Consider the following 26,250-nt stretch of genomic DNA (forward strand, 5'->3'; position numbering starts at 1 on the left):
TAAGGTATAAGCGGTTGTGCGCTCTTGAAGTAAGAACAGTGCAAAACACAATTGTTTGACACGTGAATTTCAGAAATCCAGTTGGAACTAGAAAAGCAATATATTCAAACAGAAATGTCATTATCACACTTGTTAGTCATTTTTCGTAGTTCAGAAATGACATAAAACAACAAGGCTGTCGTTCCATCGCCATCATTACAGTGAAAAATCATCTTTTCTAAAGTTGTGCAAAGCCAGAATCTTTGTTTCTATGGAATCGCTCTCCTTGCTCTTGTTCTTTCCAGGACTCAGATTCCATGAAGTGCCTGACCTCACCTTAAATATTGACTTTAGAATCAAGGAACCCTCTCTGGACATAAATATTGGTAAGAAACTTTTATTTGAAAGGCGGCCAGTTTGTTTAAACTAAGAAGTCGGATTTACATACTCAGCGCTTTAAGTGGGGTAAGAAATTGAGGGGGGGCCCTCGTTTGGAGGCGTGGCCTCCATTGTGGGCGTGGCCTAAAAGTGCACAAATCATAGTAAGGTGCGCACACAAATATATAAATGTATTTGAGCATTTATATATTTGTTTGCGTACTACTATGGTTTGTGTATGTTTCAAGCCTTCTTTTATATTCATAGCAATGTTACATATTTCTATGTTTATAAAAGGTGGCTTGAAAGTGCACACACCATAGTAAGTTACGCACACTTGTGTGCTTACCTTACTATGGTTTGTGTACTATTCAAGCTGCCTTTTATAAACATAGACATTTGTAACATATGTTTATGTTTATAAAAGGCGGCTTGAAACGTAGGCATCTTTTATAAAGCGTTGAGGACGGACAAAACCCAAGGTGGCTTTGTCCGTCGACAAAGCTTTATAAAAGTTGCTTTGAATTGTGTACGATTCAAGCCATCTGTTATAAACATAGAAATATTTCTACGTGTATAAAAGATGGCTTAAACGTACACAGTTGAAGGCATCTTTTATAAAGCCTTGCCAAAGGAGAAAGGCGCCTCGGGCTCAGTGATCTCTGCTCAGAGCACTGACCCCGAGGCGTCTTTCACTCTCTGCGAACCCGCGGGCTCCGTGATCTAATCTACATATTAGATCATGGAGCCCGCGGGTTCGCTGAGGGTCAGTGACCTGGCGAAGGGACTGTAGCTTCCTCTGATGGCCCCTCAGATGAGGGGTCATCAGAGAAAGTTACAGAGACTGACGGAAGTGCCAGCCAGTCACAGCGACGCTGTGGCTGGCTGGCACTTCTGTCAGCTTGCCTGAGTTAAACTGGCGGGCGCATCTCTCGTTGCGGCTGCGGCCACAGCGGGATAATGCGTCCTGCCATGGCGTGGTGGGGCTGGGGGGCCCTGGCAGGGCCCCGGCTCAGCCTCACTTTTTGGAGACTGCCGGGGCCCGGCCCCGGCAGGCCCCGGCCCACTTAAAGCACTGAACATACTCATAGCACACAATTAGACAGGCAAGCCACCGCACGTAAACACATCTAAGCACAGAGATAAGGCAAACAGGGCTCTCATATGAAGAGAGTATCAAGCAAGGAAAAGTCAGTTGCTCAGAAATACAGATTGTGCAGTCTTCTAGAATGATATTTCATGTATATAGCACTTTTTGCCACAGTTCTGAACATAGCTCACCAGCACCTGAAAGGCTAGCCTGTATGCTGCAAGATGTGAGTGGAAAAGTACTGATGAAGGTTAGAGTGCCAACCAATTGTAGGGGACCATGTAATTAAGGGTCCTATAGTTTGTGTACCCAATGGGACGTTGAATATTTAGTGACGTTCGTAATTGGTCATTTTAGAGGGAGGGCTTAGTCACCTGATAAGTAACCAATCACATATTCATACTTTTTAGGGTAGTGTAGATCGTATACTTAGATGTTCAGTAAAAGCCTATCACAGTTACTCATAGGTTTTTGTAGTTTGCCACGTAGGATGATGTTGATAGTAACGAGTTTTTGATATATAAGCTCCGTTTTTTATGAAACTAGTTGAGTAAGAGGATCGAGCAAATTCGTTGATGTTCGTTGTACTCCCTGTTTTAGATAATTAATAATAAAACAGTTATCCTTTTTTGCCAACTACCTGAGTGGTTTTGATTATTGATGTATGAATAAAATCTGCACCCCCGTCCATCTCCAGGGTAATTGCTACTCATCTTGAAGGGCTGAAGTTATTCAGTTCATGGTGCTATTTGGGAATAGTGGTGCTTTTGATTATGCAGATCCCCCACCTGATTCCTTGCTTAGTGGGAGGGTGTGTTGCACAATTCAGAGCTTGGAAAAGGAAATTAGCCCCTTAGCTTTACTCCAACATGCTCACTAGATAAACAGTTTTTCCCCATGTTCTAGCATTGCACCTCAGCTGATGTCTTATCAGATCTTAAAGTCGTGTCCTGCGTTATCGCACACAGAACCAGCCCTTTGACGAGGCACACTGAGACTTTTTCTGGATCAGTGAAGATTGAGTGGTGGCAGAATTGTCATGTCAAACATAAACAAATGAAATCACTTCCAAATTAGAGCATTTCTGGTTGAAAGTATACCTGAAGTGTTACGATCAGAGGCGTTTCGAGGGGGGGGGCTAAGAGGGCTATAGCCCCTGGTCTTTTGGTTGTAGCCCCGGATAGAATCTCAGGAGCTACAACCAAAAGGCTAGCTAGCTCCCAGTCCTGACAGTTCCGACATTAGCATAGCCCCGGGTCTTTTCCAGCAGGTGGATGGCAGAGTCATGAGCATTAAGAGCTAATTTCTTGCCCTGGTAAATGAGGCCTGGCGGGAATTAACAGCGTGAAAGCTTTACATAATGCTTTTACGCTGTTGATTACTGCTATGGCTCATTTTCATTCATTCTTATGGCCGAGAGGTGGTGTGAAACGTGACTTAGGTTTCCTCCACCTCCCTTTTTATTCTCTCTACACAAATCCTCCAGCATTTTCACCGACACGCATTTTCATGCCGGCACAAATGCTGGGGATGCCTAGGGGGTCTACCGGCCATTTGTGCCAGCAACAAGCAGGCAGACTCCATAGGAGTCTATTGTAAACGCATGCATGGTAGGCAGCGTCTACTCAATTTGCACAGCGGCGTGCAAAAGGGAGGGCAAAAGGCGGCATACACTCTTGCATGCTGCCTTTTGCCCTCCCATTTTGCACTGCACCATTCAAATGACACACATTTGGCGTCAGGGACCCATTTACAGTGAAGTGCAAACGTGACAGGTCTCCGTCAAATTACTTGATTATGTGCTGTGATGAGACATCAGCGCGCGAGGGCAAGTGCAGCCTACCAACCTATTGTAGCTTCTGAGCAAAGAACAAGGGGTCTTTCCAACAAGATTACAGACATCACAATCATATCACATTAATGTTAGTGGTACCACTCACCTACTAACAACAGTAGTAGTAGCAGCAGCAGCAGGACTGCCATTAGTAGTAGTAGTAGTGTCAGTACTCTTTGTAGCACTAGCTTTAAAACTACTACTAATACTACTGGTACTATTAAAAACAATCGCAGGACTACTATCAGTAGTGGTGGGATGAATGCTGTTATTCGTAGATTTAGTAATACGACCACTAGTTCTGCTACTATTAGTGGAAGTACTACTACCCGTACTATTGGTAGTCCTACCAGTAAGAGTGGTGAGGTAAACCATTAATAGTAGTAACATTCCGATTGCATTTTGTGCTTGAAGTAGTAATAGTAGTAGTAGTAATGGTAGTAGTTGTACTACCTCTGCTACTGATACTTATACTACTAAAATTGTCAGTAGTGTTAGTACTGATAGAAGTGCTACTGCTAATATTATTGGTCATAGTAGTGCTACTAGTACTGCCATTACTGCCGTTACTTCTACTATTGGTAAAACCGATGCTGCTACTACTTAACTGGTAGTTCAAGTACTACTGGTAGTAGTGCTACTGTTAGTACTGGTAGTAGTAATATTGTTACTGAAAGTACTTTACTGGTAGTAGCAGTAATGTTACTCATACTGATAGTGGTGCTACTTTTGCTTGTAGTAGCACGACTACTTTGGGGAATATTACTACTTCGAATAAAAGCACTGTTACTTACGGTATTATTATTACTACTGGTGGAGTAGGAAAGCTAGGTAGGTACATTTGTTGGTGTGACAAATAAACATTTTACTGAACTCCTTTGCTACTAAAATGGATCCACAGGCTCCACTTCCTCTCATCCTCCTATGTCACTTACCCTTTAAGGGACTGAAAGTAGCTCACAAACCAGAAGACAAGCAAAGCAAAATAAATACTTACGTAATGATGAAAAGATGATTGATGGGAATGTGTTTTCGCTTGGAAATAGGCAGAAGATAAACAACACGGATACGATATTTTGTCAAAACATTATAGGGCTGATTTACAAACGCTTTTTTCAATGGTGAAATCCCATTGAAAAAGGCTTTGTAAATCAGGCCCTATGTCCCCTTCAAGAACATTAGGAGGCCTTAATAGGAGCCTTCTGTCATAACTATTTTCCACTGTACGGTTAATACACTACCCACGACGTGGAATTCTATGTCGTTCATCTCCATTTCCTGTCAAAGTGACCTTGCTCACAAACACTATTATCCCTACACAAGTCTTAATGCAGTGCCAGGGACATCATTTGGGGGTGGACAGGGGTCGCAGCCGCCACCCCTGTGTTCTCTCTTGCTACCCCTGCAATCTCCCTTGCTACCCCTGTAAATAAAAGGACCCCCCCCTTTTTTTTAAACATTAGCTCCTGGAAGGGGGTGGGTGCTGCTACACTAGGTCTGGGGGTGTCCCAGCGCAGTCTTCACCCATCAGGGTGAAGGCTGAGCCGGAGCTTGCAGCGCGAGAAGGAAGAGGTCAGTAGGGGTTGGTGCTAACCGTGACATGTGGCACGTGCCACATTCCACATTCTGCTCCAACCACTTCTCCTCCAGCTTCCTCGCAGCTCATATACAGGAACCAGGAAGCTGTCCCAGCTTCCTGGTTCCTGTTTGTGAGCAGCACGGAGGAGCCGAGGGTGGCCTGGAGTGACGGACCGAAGCTGGAAAAACAGATAAGAAGGCTTTAAAAAAATAAATTGATGTGTATTTTGCATGTGTGAAGTGCGTGTCAGATGTATGAATGTGCTATGGGTCAGTAAGTGGTGGGTGAATGAGATAGTGTGTGTGTCTGAATGTTCTGGGCAGGTGGGTGTGTACCTGTGTAGATAATGCAGTGAGAGTGGATGCAAGAGAAGGTGTATGAGTGAGGGACTGGTGGGTGAATGAGTATGAATGTGATAATATGTTTCAATGTTCAGGGTGGGTATGTGTCTGTGTGGAGAATGCAGTGCGAGTGGACATGAGAGCTTTATGGGTCAGTGAGTGATGGGTGAAATGTAGGAATGTGATAGTGTGTGTTTGAATGTTCCGGGTGGGTGTGTGCGTTCCTGTGTGGAGAATGCAGTGCAAGTGTACGTGAGAGGTTTATGGCTAAGTGAATGGTGAGTAAGTAGGAATGTGAGTGTGTGTGTGTCTGTGTGTGTGTGTGTGTGTGTGTGTCTGTGTGTGTGTGTGGAAATGTTCTGGATGGGTGGGTGCCAGTGGAAGTGTATATGGGTGAGTGACTGGTGGGTGAATGGGTGTGAATGTGATTGTGTGCATGGATGTTCTGGGTGGGTGCATGCCTTTGTGTTGAATGCAGATTGAATGAATGTGAGAGGAGATGTATGGGTGCATGAATGGGGATCCCTGCATGTGTTTGTGGGTGTGTGTGTAAGGCCCTGGGAGACTGGGGATCACTAGATCATTTTTGACACCTCCTTTATTGACTCTGCATGCTTTACTGATATTTTCGGGCAAAGCCGTTAATGTGTGTCATTATCTGGCTAGACTGGCATTTTGGTCCAGCCAGTCCAGCCATTGCTTACTGTGGCATGACATTTATTATTCAGCATCTTTGATAAAGCAAGCATGATAAGCAGTATCATCTCGCTAGACTAACATTTTTGTGTAGTGGCCTGTATATTTCTTACTGCAGCATGACTTTTTATTAACTGAGCATCTATGATAAAGCAAGGATACGTGTTCTTATGGGTCTAGACTGGCTTACATTGGAACCAGTTTGGACATGCTTACTTATTGTGACATGATGGCCAAACCAATGGGAGTATTTTCTTATATAGGAGTACTGGCATATATTGGCAGAGCCAGCTTTGTGCCTAGTGCCAGTAATGATACTATAAAAAACATCTGAAAACGAACATGAGTATGTTCTTATTTGGGAATACTAGCATATGTTGGTGGAGTCAGCATGGACATGTATGGGCACAGTCAGCATGATTTTTTTTTAATACTGGCATATATTGAAGGGATTGGCATGACAATGCATTGGGAAATGCGCTTGTGCACTTTAGGTGACTTGCATCTATTGTACTTTTTTCCATGAGTTACCCTACACCCTACAAAACCAATTGTAAACTGTCTGGTCTTCTACTCAAATGTTCACGGAAAGTGTGCTGTGTAATGCACCCTTTTAACCTATTATTCCAAACATTTTCTCATGGCAGGGGGAAGAATCCCTGTGACCCCCAACCCTGTTTTCGTTAGTTCAGACCCCTTCACTATGCTCGGTCGCAATCGCATATTTGTGGCAAATATTTACACCCTCCAATAAAACAACTCACCTGCCACAACTGGTGGCTGGTATATTTTGGGAACAGGCACCATACCCTTCTTTCTACGCCAGGTGAAACATTTAAGCTTTGATTAAAAAACACATTTAATTCTTTCACTTGGAGTAGTGCATGCCTCTGCAGCAGCATAATCATCATGCACATTGCGCACACGTGGTGGTTTGGGCCAGCCCACGGTGTGGCATGCCCTGTGCTTTGTTAAGGAGGTTGGGGAGGGGAACCCACAGCATGGCTCGCAGGGGGCCCCCCAAATTGTGTGCTACAACACTGATTGGGCTCCGCTCACCTTGAACGCTTTCAAGTGTGATGTGAATGGTTGAGAGGGGCCGCACACTCGACCAGGACCCTGCTCTGGTGCAACAATGCTTAAGAAAATAAGAGTTCGACACAGAGTCTCAAAAGTGAGAGAGCCATGGAGTGATCCACACCCAAATTCCTTCTTGGAAAGGGCTTTGTGAAAGCTTCATTCACTGGCCGGTCCTGGGGGGGTCATTGAATAATGCACCTCACACATAGAGCTCTGAAAATCGTAGATGCATTGAGCCCCACTCTTGAGGAAGTGCTGCCCCCTCCCCTCCCCACACCTTACCCAGTTAAAAAAGATTGAAGAGACATGAATCAAAGCCTAGGACATTAAAGTGTTATATTCGGCTCTGGGTTGTGGAAGACACTATGTGGTTTCTTGTCACACAACTTAAAGATAAAAGGACACAGAGACACATGGCCTTAGCTTACACCCGCACAATAGGTCTCTTCTATTGCAGTGGAAGCTGACTCATAGATACATTTACAACTGGGGAATTTTGTTGATAGTAAATCCCGGTCAATGATAGAACTGTCAGGCCTTGCTCCTGCAGGATTTTGTTCCTGGGTAAACAGACATCGCGCGCCTCCCGAGGTCAGTGCTTTTTTGTCTTGTTTAACACATCAATGCCACAGATAACGAGTACTTCTGTTTTCATTGATCTACAGATGATTCATACACTAGCTATAGCATTAGAGATTTTGGTTACCCTGTTCCAAGTAATGCATTATGTATGTTTTACATATAGGCTTCACGTTGCATCTGGAAAAGGACATTCCCCAAATGTGTGATCGCGGACAAATCTTGCCTCCCTCTGTGCCTCGGTTCTTATATCCAGGGAAGTCATTTCACCAAAATGCCAGGGGTAGCGGAAGAGACATCATACCACCCTTGACCACTGATGACATCACAGGAAGTGATGTCATTTGACCCCATGCCAAAGTGATATCACGGGAAGCGATGCACCACAACCTCTCACCCCTTGACAAAACAGGAAGTGGTATCAGATAGCATTGTTCCTAAGTACAGTACGAACAATATGGTTATGATATCACTATAATGTGATATACATTTCATACAAGAATGGATCTCAATATGTATCGTTAAGATCAGTGTGTATAGGCCCATATCACCAATTTACTGTGAATGCAAGCAGACGTCCATGGCCAAATGATAATTATGTGTTATTATATAGCACTTACGCTTAAGCGCCTTATATAGAATACATGGTGTTTAAGAACAGACTAAATCAGTGACTCACTCTGTGAAGTGTGCCTGAAATAAACCTTTAATGAGTTTAGCAATTATTGTAATTAATTCCAGAAACAGGATCCTCCTACCTTCTAGGTTATTCCAGGTGACAACACAAACGGGTGTAATCAATCACACCAGAGATTTCCAAAGAATTTTATATTTGGATAGAATTTGAATTTCTATTTTTTACATTCTGAACATCATCTAAAAGACAACGAACACAAGCAATCATAATTTGTATAATCAGCACAAAACAGAGGCAAGATCCTGTTCTTGCATAGTGGTATTGGTAAACAAACGTATTGCAATTACTGCTGTCGCTACTAAGAGTAGACGACACGCGTCAAACAAAAAGTGAACAGATGAACAGACAAGTCAGTAGTACATATCTACATGGGAATAAACAGTTAACAATGGTGGTACTGTGTATTGGCGAAAAATGCGTCTACACCAGGAGTTTCAGCCCTACACAAGGGCTAGTTGAGCCATTTCTTCCTAAGGCCTTCATCAGGACGAGAGGAAAACAGTGTGGTTAGGATGTTCAGGAAGTGCTGTAACAGGAATGAAGGAAATAGATAAGGGGAGGCTCAAAGCATATTAGCTAAGGATTGTGACATAAATCACTGAATGTCTACCTTAGGAACTTGAAGGACATTGCTCACCTGTGGGGACGAGAGTCAAACCACAGGTGGAGGTGACGGAGGTAACCTAGTCGGAAAGGATAAAATAAACAATACCCTCTGTGTTAATCTGGTATTGTGAAACTGAAAAGACTAAGTGTACAGGACTGCTCTGTGGCTCTTACCTAACCAATGGTACCCGTATATACGAACAATCGAAAAAGGGGCTGCTTTATCTTCACATTATTCTGATTATGCAAATTATGATTGCTTGTGCTCATTGGGCCTCATTCCGAGTATGGCGGTAAGGGATAGCGGCCACCGGTAACGAGACCGGTGGCGGTAATCCCTTACCGCCATACTCCGAGTTCCCTTTGCGCCCTCGCCCTTAACGCCTGCTTTGAGCAGGTGTTAAAGTCGAGGGCGCAAAGGGGCCTCCAAGCCAATAACGGTGACCGTAATGGACGGTCACCGTTATTTGCATCTTCCCCATTCCCATTGAGCCCTATGGGGGCTCATTTGGGAATGGGGAAGAGCCTTGGTGAATGGGGAATTACCGCCCCGCCAACCTTGGAATGGGGCAGTAATTCCGCCATCCACCAAGGCGCTGCCGGTCCGGGTACGGCGTCAACCAAGGTGTTAATAGCGCCATTGGTTAGCGCCGTACTTGGAATGAGGCCCATTGTCTTTTTCATGATGTTCAGAATGTAAAAAATAGAAATTCAAATTCTATCCAAATATGAAATTCTATCCAAATCTCTGGTTTATAGTCATTAAATCGAATGTAAAAATGTTGAAAGTCATAATGTCTAAAAAATAATGTCGTAAAAAGAAAGTAGAATTTCTTTTTTTGGTTGCTTTTTATTTGAAATGGGGGGGTTCCCCCCAAACATCCTTTTTTATTTTTATTTTTTGTTTTACCCATTTTATTTACCCCAGAACCCAAAAAAAATGTAAATAAAAAAATAAAAAATTCTACAATTTTGTTTTTGACATACTTTTTTAGACATTGTAATTCGACATTTTTTTTCGATATTATGACTGCACACCGAAATCTCTGGTGTGATTCATTACACCCGTTTGTGTTGTCACCTGGAATAACCTAGAATGGAGGAGGTTCTTCAGTAATTTTGTTCTCAACCCATTTATTTTTGTTCTAGTAACGCAAGCCTTCCTGGGCAGAATAGGGTTTTACCCGCCAGGAGCCCTTTTATATATAGAATTCCAGAAAGACAAATTATTTGGTATTCTTATTCTTTCTTATTTAGGGTCACTGCTGAAATTGTTTGACTAGTGCAACCGCTGTTCTTTTTTTTTCTTTTAAAAAAAAATGTAAGAGGCCTGAACACGAAAGCCAACCACTCCAAAAGCAGAGACACATGGCGCTGGCCACAGCCCAGGAGCTTGCATTTAAAAAAAAAGGGGGGTTCTTTTTTTTAGGGGTAGCAAGGGAGACCACAGGGGTAGCAAGGGAGATCACAGGGGTCGCAGTTGTGACCCCTAAATGATGTCCCTGCTTATATCTGGCTGAAATTAGTGTGCCTGGATACAGGGGTATTAGATGCATCAGAAGGTTGTGTGCCATCACTTTCTGTGATGTCACTTGGGGATGGGGTCAAATGAAATCACTTCCTGTGATGTCATCAGAGGTCAAGGGCTGTGTGATGTCACTTCCGCTACCCCTGGCATTCTGGTGAAATTACGTCCCTGTGCGGTGCCCTTAGCAGCATGCTTAAACTGGGGCAGGACCATCCTGAAATCTCTGCTCAGAATGTGATACCGTGCAGACCGTATGTATAGTATCCAGTGAATAGCACAATGGAAACAGATACTGTCCCTCTTTCCTGTAACACATCCTCTCATTTTCCCTTAGGCTTTCTGAACACTCCTGTGGAAGACAGGCTTGAGCAGGTGAAATATAAACTAATCCGTGCCCTCCAGTCTTGGAATTTCTCCTCCGGCCACCTCAGCTTAACTGTCTTTTCACAATTCATTGTTAAGTTTGGAATTTGCAATCAGGTGACACGCAGAGTCAGGCTTGCAGGAAAAAATAGACCTAGGCACCACACAAAAAGCAGCCCACCTTTGCAGAATGCATTTTGCAAATATTCAAGAATAATGATTTCAGCAGTACCTGGGAATGCATTATTGAGAGAATGGCCCTCGTTAAATGTTTGGTGTTATCCCGCCCATAAATCCGGTGGCATACCACCAAACAGAATTACCTTTACTAGCACATGATCTGTCGGAATTTCCAGCAGATTACAAGTGCAAGTAAGGGTAAGTAATTCCCCAGCATTGGTAATACCGGCAGTTTTTTGGAGATAGGGAGCCTCACTTACCTTCATCTCTTGGATGGAGGTAAATCAGGCCACCCCACCAGCAAACTTGTACCTACCGGCAAGGTTATAATGAGGCCCAATGTGTGGCAGATGGTTACATTTGTTGAATAATGGTTCAATAGCAACGGTGGATTACATTGGAGCCTCCTTTCTCCACTTGTGCACTGCCCCCCATAGTCACCTGCAATGGCATCCTTAGTGGTTGTGCACTGGCAACACATGCCCCAAATACCTCTTGCCCATCTCCTTCAAGCCCCAATGCCACATTCTATCTCCCTCAATGACTCATGGTGGACCTTTTGGAAGCAAAAAAGGAACCAATGGTTTCATGAGTCACGGGTGCAACATTTTTTAAGAAACGTTTATCATTATAGTAAATGCAAATCTGCACGGTTAAAATGTTAAAATACAAGTTTAACATTTCATTGTATAACCGTAATTCCCATTGTAGGACTGTTTAAAAATTCTCCAAGTTTAAGTAATAAGCACATTTGAAATCCAACGGACAGACTTTACCTTGCACTTGAAGTATGTACGATTTTTAGTATTTTTGTTATTTTTAATGTGCATAGGTCAGTTGGCAATTCATTCTTTCGAAAATTGAAAATTGTAACATTAGGATAACTCATTCTTTCACAATCAATTTACATTTAATTTATGATAATATTTTTACAACTTAAAATTCATTAAAATAAAAATGACATCTTGACATTCATTTTCTTTTACAATTCTAAGGTATAAGCGGTTGTGCGCTCTTGAAGTAAGAACAGTGCAAAACACAATTGTTTGACACGTGAATTTCAGAAATCCAGTTGGAACTAGAAAAGCAATATATTCAAACAGAAATGTCATTATCACACTTGTTAGTCATTTTTCGTAGTTCAGAAATGACATAAAACAACAAGGCTGTCGTTCCATCGCCATCATTACAGTGAAAAATCATCTTTTCTAAAGTTGTGCAAAGCCAGAATCTTTGTTTCTATGGAATCGCTCTCCTTGCTCTTGTTCTTTCCAGGACTCAGATTCCATGAAGTGCCTGGCCTCACCTTAAATATTGACTTTAGAATCAAGGAACCCTCTCTGGACTTTGTACATAAATATTGGTAAGAAACTTTTATTTGAAAGGCGGCCAGTTTGTTTAAACTAAGAAGTCGGATTTGTGAATGGTGTTGAATGGGTGCAGTCTTTCAATTAAAAGCACCATAACAATATGATGGGATGCTAATAGCTAGAATACCCTGGGAGGCGCGGTTTGGTTAGTCCTTCAACTCTCTGGCGCGTTACGGCCCAGGAAAGCACCCCGGTGTGACTACTATTCCTCTAGTAAGTCAAGAGTACGTTAGAGGGAGAGTTACCCACACTTAACTCTTTCAGAAAAGAGTAGCCCTCCCTGGTTTAAGTAAGACAGGAGTAAGTCAGATTTGCTCTTCCGTAGAGACAGGAGTAAGTCAGATTTGCTCTTCCGTAGTGTATATTTTCTATGACAACTGTGTTTTCTTTCAACTATGGAAGCAAATCTGAAACACAACTGATGCATGATTAGAGTTCAGTAAGAAAGCAACCCCAATGGGTTATTATTATGCTTCCACAGGCTTATGATGGCTCACTCTCAGAAAGGAAACCTCCTTCCCTGTGTTCAGAAGAGCCCTGAAAACAAAGCTCTTTAACTAGATCGTACTTGAGGGTGTTCAACCCGTAACCTTGGAGCATACCCACTGTAACACTGCACTGAATTATTTGACTGTCTCTGTCGTACTTCGTATGCTAATGTAATTCTGTATCTAAGTGAATCCGCTGTAACAGCGCCACGATGCCTCGGGGCTGCTGTGTGCTTTATAAATTCAAATAAATGATGGTTCCCACTACTGTTATGAGATTTACATGGTGTAATCTCTGCATATGAATGTTGCCATGACAGAAACTATATAGGTGGTCATTTATCAAGGAGCGGACTGCAAAAATAGAGCAATATAAATCAAGGGGTAAGCTGTGTACCCCTTACTTTTACACTCCAGGTGATGGTAATGCATTTGAAGGAGGAGCAGCGGCAGGGAACGGCTATAGCATGTCCACGTGGATCCCTCCTCCTCCTTTAAATGCCTCGTGGTTTCACACCAGCATGAGATTTTCATACACGTATAAAACAAATGGATCCCTCTGTCCCCCAACAGCATTTAGAACCTGCTAAAAGCAGGCAGATTCCCGGGGAATCCATTGTAAATGGTATGTGCCATACTTAATGTGCAGGCAGAACTTACTTTGTTCACAGAATGGTGAGTACATTGAAACAGTAAAGGAGATTTTGCCTGTTTTAACGCTTTCATTTTCCTCTCCGTTTAGTAAAAGTGGAAAATGGTATGCAAGGGGCCCAAAAGCATGTAATTGATAACTTTGGTGGTCCCATGCGCCCCCATTATCTTTAACGTCAGCAATTAAACCATCTACTGTTGTTTGGCCGACAGGTGTTTTTTCGATGGAATTCTTACTGAAAAAAATCCATTCAAAAAACACATCGAAGCAAGAGCGGGGTAAGGGGATAAAAGGGACAGGGAGGGGGTTGGGTAGGGGTTAAATATTAGGGAAGTGGGTTTGGGGGAAACCTCCCTAATCTAATAGAACAAAAATGTGATTTTTTTTATAGAATTTTTTCAGTAAAAATGCCATCAAAAAGCACCTGGCGGCAAACGGACAGAGAACCAATCAAACACATCCTGGACATGTATATTGTGCATATCAAGGTGCACGATAATTCGCCTGGGGACTGTGCACATTAAAAAGGCACCAGCCAAAAAACACTGTGGGCCACATTCAAGAGACCTTTACATTGACTGAAGGCAATTGGCACTTCAGTTGCACCAGGGCAAAAATGGCATTGTGGCAAATATGGTCTGTTTCAATGCTTATTTCAACACGGACATTTTTGCCTCAGTGCAAACACCATCAAAACAGCACTGCACTTGTGGGCAGGTTCTATAATAGTGCTTTATATAAATGCTTTAAGGACGGCCGAGCAATGCAAACTGAAAGAAATATGTCCAAAATCATCCACTATGCAATCATTAGGCACAGCAAGTGCTTTCGCCTATGCACTAGTTGCCACTATTTGCCACCTGTCCCTATCGACCATAGTGGCCTTTTGCGGACATATATATGGGTTTGCCGATCCACACAGCTTTCATTTTGGATATTTTACACCAATTAAGGGATATGGATGCTGTTTTATTATCACTGTCTTTTGCCAAACTCGTGTCTTTCAATGGCCGTATTAATGGGCTGGGAGGATAGCTCCAGGGGCAACGTGCTGACGCAGAGCAACAACGGTTCGAATCTCGGGTCAGCGCTTAGTAACCTCTTCGGTATTAAGCGTGTTATAAAAAAAACTATTATATAAATTATAATTCTACCATTTAAGCTCCTATTAAAGGTATAGTTCTTGATATTGCCATAAGGTACTCAAGTCAAGGGCACCTGTCTGTGATTTCCCTTCATTTAATAATGAAAGGACTTCTGAGCAAACTGCTACTTTAAAGCAGTCACCGTGCACAGGTGCTCTATTCCTCTAGTGTGATTGAACTCAGCAGAGTGCCAAACATAGGGCCTCATCACGACCTCGGCGGTAACCCTTAAATCCGGCGGTAGCGCTATTACCGCCGGATTTAAGGGTCCGCCGAATCAGGGCCTCGGCGGATTTCAACCCAGCTCTGAGCTGGTGTGAAATCCGCCGAGTATGAGCGCGAAATTTCCCCATTGAGCCCAATGGGGAATGGGGCATTCCCGAATGGGCTCAATGGGGAATGGGGACTTCCAAGTACGCCCAACTCGTGATCCCGCGCTATTAGCGCCGGGGGCTATGGCGTTTGCGCTAATAGCCCCCGCGCTAATACCGCCGGCGTTACCGCCAAGCTCGTGATGAGACCCATAGTGTTATCTTCTATCGATCACATATACATTTTTATGGGAGGACCATGGGGCTCAGCTTTGTGTTCTGGCATAGATAGGTTGTGGCAGAAGCTTAACGCATGTGAATTAAAGTGAACATTCCTGGCACGGATAGGACAAACCATCTATGCCAATAATGGCCACTGTATATCCTCAAAGGACTGCCTTGTGACTTAGGTGGAATCACCCAGTGAAGTGATACCGCTGCAGTCATTCTGCATATTTCTCAACTTAAAGTGGTGGATTTATCTCCAGCATGAAATTCCTCCACTCTAATGTCAAACGTGTACTTAGACGATGCAGTAAAAAGGACAGTCATTTCGTTACTGATAAGGTTTTTCCGACACTGCTGAAGTTGCAATGATTCCCTACATTCCTTTGTTTTGGCCCCAAGTCATAGGATAGTCGTTTCCTGGGGAGGTTGGAATGTACTGAAGTAGGGGTTTTGTTGATTGGTGAGACTGGTGAGACTGGTTACGGTGTCAATGGTACAGCAAGAGATTGTTTAATCAATAGGGGCTTGTTGAGGGAGAATGCTAAGTCTATGAACTACTGAGTGGCATTGAGGTTGTGTGTAGGACCCTTCAAATTGTTACTTTCCTTGTAAATTTGAAATATTTGTTAGGGGCCTTCCGCTGGCAGCAGAGACTTCTTTGAGGGAGGGCACAAGGGGTCCCTTGATCTAAAGACCTCAGTTCTCATTGTTCAACAAACATAAATAGCACACACCAGGATATTTTGTGGTGTGCTGCTGGGGCTCTAAACCTTTTGCCTGTCTGTTGTTGACAAGTACATTTTTGTCTGATCATGGTGTAATGCTTTCTGTGCTCACTAGGGAATACATGGTTTGTTCATTCACTATGGCACAACTTGTGCAGCATTCTGACCTTTCCGTGGGAATTATGTTGATCATGTGCAACAGCTAAAACCTGAGTGCAGAAATGGTTCAGAAGATTGCTCAGGGTCTTAAGCACTCATTGCAGAGATCTGTGTTCATATGCACGATTACAAATTCCAGCTGCAGGTATACCTACTTTGTTTTGTAGCACAACAGGTGCTATTATCAGCAATGTACCTGCACCAGATAGCAGTTGCTATGGAAAGTAACATAAAATAGCAAAGCAAAGGCCTAGACATTGGTTTGCTCAAATGTGGAACTGTAAAACCTAGGATGCCACCTTCAATGATGAGCATAAAGTTTTATTCTGAGAGGTGATTAGGTATCCAAATTCAGGACTGTAGAGCCAAAGCATTTGTGCTTGTATCCTGGCTTTGCCAGCAAACAATACAGTGATTGTGGGCTAATCATCTCTTAGCACTGACATTACTGTGCTGTCTCCTGTGGAAAGGGTTGCCATCTCACATGCTGGTGGCATTATTTAGCCCATTACCTGATCTTCTGCTTACGTAGGCCATTTGATTGGAAGGGGTTCTAGACAGGAGAGAGTGGTCCAAGAATTGCAGGCCTCTGGCAAGCCTATTTTAAGGTCTGCTCATTTGACAAAGAAAACGTTTTGCTTTCTGTACAATTGAAAGATCTGTATAGACATTTATGAAGGACATGTTTGTTGATACTGATTATGACCTAAGGGTTCAGCCCTGAAGACAGATCCAATCCGAAATACATAGGCAACACTGAGCCCGTGTATTGACACTGTGTCAGGCCTGAATTAAATCGAACTGTGTTATGTAACTGTTTTTTTAGTTATGACTTAATAAGGATTGAAGGAGTATTTAGGCTCCATGCAGCTCACGTTTGAGCATAGTGAGAGCACTTGTGTTTTTTCAGGGGCGACCCTGGAATTATATTGAAATAAAATATGTTAACACACAAAAGAGGCCCAGGGTGCAAATGCCTACAGGGAGATCTCCAGAGTACCTTAGAGGCCAGTCCACCCCTCGTTGGCCCAGATGTTACCATTAGCAGTAATCACAAGTTTACTTGAGGCAGTAAGTGTTATAGACATCAGGTCAAGCCAATTGTCTAGGAAGTTTTTGGGCATCGCCTGGTGCACAATATGTTAGGATAAGGCAGATAGCAGAGTTGGGATTGCGGAATGTTTTGATCCAGAGATATTCAAAGTATGAGTATATAAGTACCACCCTATGGTGAACATCAGCTTCTGTTGGAGAACAAATGCAATCCCTCCCCCTGTTTTTGACTCCCTATTTTCATGAATGATTTTGGAGTCAAGAGGATGCATGTTATCTAAGCGGGTTGCAAAGTTGTCAGTAAGCCATGTGGGAAAAGCATGTCGATGATGGATGTTTCCATGAGCGCATGCTGTCGATGATGGATGTTTCCATGAGCGCATGCTGTCGATGATGGATGTTTCCATGAGCGCATGCTGTCGATGATGGATGTTTCCATGAGCGCATGCTGTCGATGATGGATGTTTCCAAGAGCGCATGCTGGTCGCATTTCTTCACTGCAGATTGAGTATTGAGAAAGGCCACCTTGACACAATTGGGTGCTGGGGATCCTTAGTGGATGGATATAAAGAGGTGCAAAGGGAGGTGTTGTTGGATGTGGGGTGCAACCCTCCAGATTTAGGGGGCAATGTCACTTTAGGAGTGATGGATGCCTGATCTGTTATTGGAGCCACGCTCATGGTTGTGGGCAATGGTTGCCTCAAGGGTCCTGGCTAAAGGACTTGCAGGTTGAAAGTGCAATTGGGCGCGGTGGTTAACATAAGTGCGGGGGATGTTAGTTACTCTGCTTGAGTGATGGATCCTGGCCCCGGGGTTGGGGTTACCCAAGTCTGGCAAACAGTCAATGAGATCGAGACTTGGTTGATAGGGAAGGAGTTCCCACAGGATTGCAGGCAGGAGTAGTTTCAGAAAGAGAAGTGTTCAACTACTATACTAAGTGAATGTTGCTCTTCTCTGTCCAGAGACTTTTCCAGCTCTAGTAGGGCATTGCCACTGCCACCTTCAGTGCTGGTAGTGGAATTCAGCTGGTAATACTGTGTTCATTTGGAGTAGCACAGATCCATGTTAGTGGAGATGTGGCACACGTTGGTAATCTTTTGGCTTGTATTACTGTGGTACATAAGAGTGAATGGTAGTATTCTCATGTAGTTGTTTTAGCATACACTACTCAGGAAAGTGAGAGGTGATCACCAGACGTATCATTTGTCCATTGGCATGGTAGGGGCATTGGATCGGTCTGGGGTGGAAGGGGTCTGCAAGGAGGCCAGATTGGAAGGGAGAACAAATCACTCACCTGATCTCACAGTATGCCAAATCTGGTGACAGGTAGGAGGAGGATGCCCTTTTGATCTGAGTTGAGCATTAACTTGGTACTAAATGCAAGGTAATAAAGGGCAGATGAGCAGGCAATAATATTCTTAGCTCCTGTCGCAGAGTGAAACATTGAAAGTGAGGCCTGGTCACATGGTAGATCGTGTCAAATGACCCACACCCTTGTGTGGTAGAGGATGGCGCCGCCCGAGGTGGGAGGCAGGATGTGGTTAGAGCATCAGTGGTGTTCTAGAGCGGTGATTACATTTTTCATCCACCATGTTAGATGGGGCCTTCATCATGACCCTTGCCTGCCTCCGGAGCATAGATTGCTTCACCGGCCTGGTTGGGGGATTCTGGTTGCAAGGTTTCTCTTCAGTGCCACAACCCGACACTTGTGTGGACTACTCGGAATGATTGCTGGCACTTCTAGAGAGATGACTCATGCCGGTCAAGTAGGCACATTAGTTCAATGGCCTGCACCCTCGCCTGGTAGACAAAGACTACCCTGGAGATGGAAGGCTTGGTGGGTAGTGGTAGAGAACGTTGCCTTTCTCACTTGTCAGAACCGGATGTAGTTTGGCACTAATTACACTTTACCGTAGTTGCATGCAGAGGTGTGTCATTTTGTCTATGTTATTATTTATGATACCCATGTACCGGCATCCACTCACTGTGTATGATACAGACAATTTCAGGAATGAGGGCCATATTACTCCCACTTGCACAATACAGTATGCAGGTAAGTACAGATCCAAATGACTTCAACACAGATATGTGTGACAACATTGAGGACAACCTACCTGTGCAGCAGACAGCCAGTAAGTAGGCAAAGAGCTATAAACAAAGAAAAAGAAGTGAAAACATGTTAGTATTTGAATGCACATATCAAGTAAAACAAAATGCAATCCAGAACTCCGTTCTGACGCTACTTTGTCTGGCGTGTAAGGCATGCATTCTAAGGGCGCGATTCTGGCCCACGCGACACTTCCAATTACTTCATTGCTTCACCAGATTTCCGCGGAATATTGAAGTAATACAAAGTGGCACTGTACTGATTTTTCATATTGTGGATGCCACAAACCTTTCATAGTCACAGTCTGTGTGGTACTGCACTGAATGGTCTGTCTGCCCTTCACCAGGAAGTGCGGTCTCCTTAGATCCTGCACTTGCAGAAGCTATGCATGTCTGAAGGGTGGCCTATATGCGCTACTGGCATATATGTGTAATCTTGAATAACTTAAATATGATATATATATGGTATGTGAGGAATAAATATGGAATATGACATGTGAAGTATGTGTTTATGCCTGTTATATGTAATAACACATATTAAAGTGCGATGGTCGCCGCATTGTAGTTAAGATGTGACCTAGTTTCATAGGAAACCCAAAAATTGTATTTCTAATAACTTTTGACTTTTAAGGCGGATTTGATGGATATTTTGCAAAAAAAAGATGCCACAGGGCATCTCCCCACCCCTAAACCATGGTGAATGGTTGTTCAAAAATGAAAAAGTTATTAAGAATGCAAAAAAACACCGTTTTCAGCCTATTCTCATTCTTTTTCCCATAGAGAATAGGTCAACATTTCTGCCCAGGGCAAATACCGCTAGCCAGAATTGGACCAAATAAGAAACAACTTGGGCACAATGCATTGACAACATTTCCATGACTGGTTTGTTGTAAATCCATCCAGTAGTATTTAAAATATTCAACATAGAAGGTGCGCCCCCGGCTCTTTAAAACCTTTATATCGACCCATGGTGCTTTGCAGCAGAAATGCTGAGTGAGGCTAATAACTTTTGACTTGCTGGAAAATGTTATTAAGAAAACATAAAAACGCAGTTTTCAGCCTACTCCCATTAATGGAAAAGAGAAAAGAAAAGTGCAGTTTTTGTAACAGATTTGGTCAAAATACAAAACAATTCAGGCACAAACCTTTGACTTAATTTCCTTTGGAGGTTTGGGGTATATCCATCGAGTGAGTGGATTTGGATGACATTTTCTAAACAAAAGGTTTGCTAAGGGCCTCCCCAAACTGGAAATATTCAACAGACATGTGCCCCCTTGCCCCCTGTTCCTTAAAACGTATATATATATATGTATATATATATATATATATATATATATATATATATATATATATATATATATATATATATATATGTATATGTATATATATATATATATTGGCATCAGTGCTTTGCATCAGAGAGAAATGAAAAGCCGCCATTTCTTTTTTGCTTGATGCAAATGATTCCTGTGATTTTACCGGGAGAAACCGCAAATGAAAGTACTCAAAACACTATTTCGAGAAGGAAAAAGATGCCATTAAACTTTGGAATAAACTCCCCATGACTTTGCAGAGTCTAGTAACATTCTTGACTTCAGAAAGAGACTCAAAACTGTTCCGTTTATATAGTCACTCCTAGGCAAACACTGATTGTTTTGAATGACAGCGCTTAGATGTCCTGGCCATTAGCGCTACATAAATACCAATAGCAATAGCAACCACCTCAGGCTAGAGATCGGGAGTGGCAAAGAAGACACCATGTGAAGTTGGGGATTTGGGAGTGGGTTGGGGAGCCAGTTACAGGTAGAACATTTTCGGTTTATCAGGGGAAGACCCAGTAATCTCACTAGATTATCGCAGCAACACTGCAAGATGCGCTCAGAAGAAAATGTGGGTCACACGAAGCAATAAGTGATAGGCAGTAATGGGAGAGATGTAATGAGGAAAAAAAGCATTTGAGTGGAATGAGCGCATCTGGGAAAAAAGGGGGGGCACATGTTGAGTGCCTGTGAGCACACAGATGACTTTCCCATTCTTAGCCATTTTTCCCATTATCACGGGATTCGTCGAAACACCACTCAACCGCAGGAATTTCTGTTATTGGAAATTATTACTGTGAAATCATCGTGAGAATAAGGAGTTAGAAAAATAGTATAACATCTGCGTGCCTACATCTAGTGAGCAGGGGCAATGGGTGCCAGGTAACAATGAATGGTTTGACATGGTCAGTGGGCATGGCTTGTGGGCCCTAAAGATAGCTATTGGTGGAACACTTACAGAGGCTACATCTGAGCTAGTGAGACCTTAAGAAACTATGCAACATGTTCGGCAATGGCTAGTGGGCCCAAAAGGAAACTATTGGTACAACATGTACAGTAGCCACGTTCAAAGTCCATTGCTAGTGAGACCTCAAGAAACTGCAAAATGTTAAACTGTGGCCCCTGGCCATGGCTAGTGGGCCCAAAAGAAAACTATTGGTGCAACATGTACAATGGCCATGGTGAAGGGCCATGGGCTAGTGGGCCCTGAGGAAACTATAGCATAACAAAACCTTTGACATTTAGTGAAAACACATTAGTTAAGGTAGAGTTAAGGCGATCAGATTTAATGCAACAAAACCCCTACAATTCAAAACTCGAATTTCAAGCAAGTGCACTTTACCTATGTAGCCCCTGTTGCACAGCGTGTTCCCACAATGATTACTTCACTGGTGATGACACTAATTATATCACACATGGAATCATTGCTGACATCACTGATGGCATTACTAATGACATCACACAAGGCATCACTGTTGAGATCAATAATTACATCATATGTGACATTATTAGTCAGAAAAGTTAGACTACCTTTGTTTTTCCCTTTCTGATATATATTGTATATTACAATTCACAAAAACAACAACATAACATGGAACAAAACACCTGTACAGAAGTATCATATGATTACGTGTGGAGCATTAATTTAAAGTACTTATCAACGTATACAATTTAAAATAAAAATATGTTAAGTTATACAAATGGTTTGAATTTCATGTATTAGTAAGCAATTACAATACTTAATTGCAGGGAAAGTTCCTGATTCAGGTAAATCTATTTAAGGCATTTCAAACATTAGTATATGTAGTACAAAAAAAATAAGAATACATAGAAGTAGAACATGTTTAATAGTAAGTGTTATGAAAATAGTAAATGTACACATTTAGTTTTACAATTCTCCTTAATGTAATAACATTACATGAACACATTATTTTCTGAATGGCAAGTTTTATTTTAAAAATCACATATGATATAAAGTGCGTGCCCTTCTGCATTGTAAAAGTATAGAATCTAAGAATTCAATGTTTTTGTTAATCTTCAAAAACAAAGCAGTTACTCATACTACATAATTACATCTATAGAAAAAAATGAAGATTAGAAAGTAAACATTGAATTATAGACATGTCAATTGTATTCATAATATTTTTCGTCATTTCTTTAGAAAATACATGATTAATTTGATTTACAGTACAACAGATTACCTTCCAAAGTACGTAATGCTTAAATACTACTCTTCATTGTAATAATCTCTGCATGCACCCACAATTGTGCACTGTACTCTACATTGAAAGAAACAAGGGCAGAATACCATGTACTCTGTAAGTATGAAATATGTGCATAATAGTCATATTTCAAAATGTAATTAATCAACCCACTAATATCAGTGATGTCATGAGTGACGCCAACAGTGATGCCATCAGCAATGCCATCATTCATGCCATCATTGATGTAATGTGTGATGTGATTAGTGGCCATGGCAACCAAAGAAACCTATTAGTGCAATATGTACAGTGGCCAAGGCTAAAGGCTGTGGCCAATGGTCATAGCCAAAGGCCATGGCTAGTGGACCTCCAAAAAACGAATTGGGGCACTATGTACAGTGGCCATGGCTGAATGCCCTGACCACTATGTGCCCCGTAGAAAGATATTGGTGCAACATGGACAGTGGTCAATGCCAAAAGCTATGGCTTGTGGCCATGGCCAAAGACTATGCCTAGTGGGCCCCAAATAAACCTATTGATGCAATGTGTACAGTGGCCAAGGCCAAAGGCCATGGCTAGTGGGCCCCAAACAGGGGTCTTGCTAGGTCTAGAAAAGACCCGGGGCTATGCTAATGTCGGAATTGTCTGGACTGGGGGCTAGATAGCCTTAGATTCTATCCGCGGCTACAACCAAAAGACCAGGGGCTATAGCTCGCTTAGCCCCCCTCTAGCAATGCCTCTGGCTCCAAAGAAACATATTGGTCCAACATGTGCAGTGGCTGCAGGCCATGGCTGGTGTGCCCCAAAGACAACTATCGTTGTAACATGTACGGTGGCCAAGTCTGACAGCCATGACCACTGATCATTCCGTGACGAGCATCAGCGACGAGCATCAGTACCTGAAAGCATGCTTTTGCAAATCTGTCCTGTGTTTTATTTTTTCCAAAGTGTCAAAAAATGGTGGTATAACTTGGTGCCTGGGTAGTGGGCCTGGCACTCGCAAAGGACAAATGTGAACTCTGATTTGCTTATTGGGGTGTGCAGCGAACAATGGGGGTGGTTTGATGGGGCTAGGTTCATGGTCGAGCCTCATGCTCTAGGCCATTCACCCATGACTTGCATACCCAGCCTGCGCTTCTGAAAATGACACATATCAGTATGCGCTGCAAAAAATATGTTTGCAATAGGAGGTTTATAGTTCTTTCATATATGCTAAAAGAGGAATTATTAATAACTTATATACAGTGCTGTAACATCATTAAACATTTTCACTTATAAAAACGATTGAAATGCACTGAATAAAATGTGTTTGTCTTAGCACTGCACGGTGGTGGCGCCAGTAATGGTTGCATAGTTCACCATAACTGGTGAATTTCTTTGGTTTTTCGATTTTACCTTGCAACCATAACGTCCCTTTGACAATGTTTTTTCAATGAATTTCATAGGATTTTATTAGTGCAACTTAAACATAACGTCCCCGTAACAAGGTTTCCTTCGAAATATGATGTTAAAAGAAGACATCCTTAGCCATTGTGCGGCTAAAATTTGAAGTATTGTATCCCACTTCACGTTTATTATGGGACTGTGTGCCATGTTGTCACCTTTCCCCCGACGAATGTAACATGCAGTCATGGATTACACAGGCTGTCCCGCCACTTTGTTTTCTGTGGCCTGAGCACGCAGTGATTAGCTGGAGCCACCAGCAGACAAATCATAGACCTCGGCGGCGTGATGGGTGACCATTAGCAAGCAGGAAGTGACATTTCAACCAGATGTCACATGCTGTTATGTTGCATCACACCACTGAGGACCCTGCCTTGTCTGCTGCAGGCCGCAATTAATCTGGTTTTCAGTTTAAGAAATGGTTTTACTTGGTAACTTAATTTAGTCTATTTTTATATAGGTTGGAATACCTTGTTATCAAGACGAACAGTGCACATATTTTCCTTTAAAAATCATAGTTTCGAGAGTTAAAACCGTTTTATAAACAATTTGGTATAAAACATATTAACTCTGAAGATCCTGTTTTTTTAACTTTAAAACAAAATCAGCACTCTTCATCTTGATAACATGCTATAAAACTACCAGTTGATTACTGTATGCTTGGAGGTTTGTGGAAATCCATTTCAGATGGTTGTTTCTTAAATAAAATAAGAGAATCTATCCCTATCGTTAAGGGGATTATACCTACCTAACAAACTACACTACAGGCGCTCCTCAGTCGTCCAAAAACTAAAAATACATATGTCCAAAACCTAATTCTATATGGTCCAACCACTATCGAAAAAGAACCTAAAGACCAGAGCGCTGTGCTTTTGGTTAAGGCTACCCTTGGCCATCTCACTGGGCTTCTTCCCAGGGTGTTGCTCTTAGTTCCAATGAAAAAAAGAGTTTATTTAAAGTCAATAATAAAGTCCCTTAATCTTCCTTGCCCACTCCTCAAGCGATTTGTGGTATATATGCACTTAAGGTCTTAAAATCTTTATACAAAGGGATCCTTCTTGTATTCTTTCTTTAACTCCTTATGGGCTTTTCTTGTGGTTTCTCCTCTAACAGGCTGATTCCTCCAGAGACCGGAGAGTGAAACCAGGGGAGGGTGCCCAATGCTGAAGAAGGTAGCTGGGACGTCCAGGGAAGTGGGAGGCAACTGGTTTCACTCTCCGGTCCCTCAGTGTCCCCGTTTCTCAACCCAGCTCAGCAGTCTCCACGCACCCTTGTGGAATGGAGGACTCGTGCCTCCCAATGCACCTGGTATCGCATACGTTCATGGGATACAAGCCCACAATGGTATTCCGTGGTCACGCCACCAAACAGGGCGCTATTCTCAACCCTGTCCCTGCAGAGGTTGCTTCACTTCTCTCTTTTCCGGCCATCCGACTTTCGCCTCTGCTCCTTCTATTCTCTCGCCCTGCCTCTGGCTTCATGGCCCAACACCTCCTCGCCCCTCAAGGATGTTCCTCTGTCAGAGGCTCTACTCTGCATAAGGTTCTCTCTCTCTCTCTCTTTGGGTTCTTCGTCTCTTTAAGTGTGCCACTGACTCTTCAAGTGAGGTTTGTTTCTCTTCCTTGGTTATATGAAATCCAGCATTACCTAAAGCCAAGGAGATAGGAATTCTGATACTGGTTTTGGACGGCAATGCAGCAGTAAGTGCAGGCACCTTAGTTTCCCACATAAGCTGACAGTGTTTCTCTTATAGGAAGTTCCTCATGGGAATCGGAGTCCTGTCTAGACAAAATATGGACAGGCAAAAGGATGGTGTATGCCCCACTTTTGTATCACTATTGGAAGCAATGGACCAAAATGATTGGCATCAGCTGAATAAGAGGACATTGAGGATGTATTTCTATTGCAAATTGGGAATTTAAAAAAGAAAAATGTTGCAAATCATATTGAGAAAATCTTACCACTGAGACATACATCTGGCTTTGACTACAAATACACGCTTTCAAAGAAATTGAACCACTGACAATTCCGCCTTCAATAACAAATATAGGAACACTTGTTTTAACCAAGGAATTACAAGACCACTAAATGTTAAAAATGCTCTCATGGAATATAGCTGG

General features: G+C 42.6%; 1 protein-coding gene across 1 annotated transcript in view; it reads right to left on the reverse strand.

Moving 5' to 3' along the window:
- Positions 1-26,250, reverse strand: part of LOC138472655 (mucin-5AC-like) — a 515,681-nt gene that overhangs the window by 385,268 nt on the left and 104,163 nt on the right. The window contains exon 3 of the mRNA XM_069610941.1: positions 19,176-19,209. Within this exon, the coding sequence (XP_069467042.1) occupies positions 19,176-19,209 (34 nt within the window). The remainder of the gene's footprint in view (positions 1-19,175; positions 19,210-26,250) is intronic.

Source organism: Ambystoma mexicanum, chromosome 8 (assembly GCF_040938575.1).
Source record: "Ambystoma mexicanum isolate Mex_15411 chromosome 8, UKY_AmexF1_1, whole genome shotgun sequence".
Lineage (NCBI taxonomy): Eukaryota > Metazoa > Chordata > Amphibia > Caudata > Ambystomatidae > Ambystoma > Ambystoma mexicanum.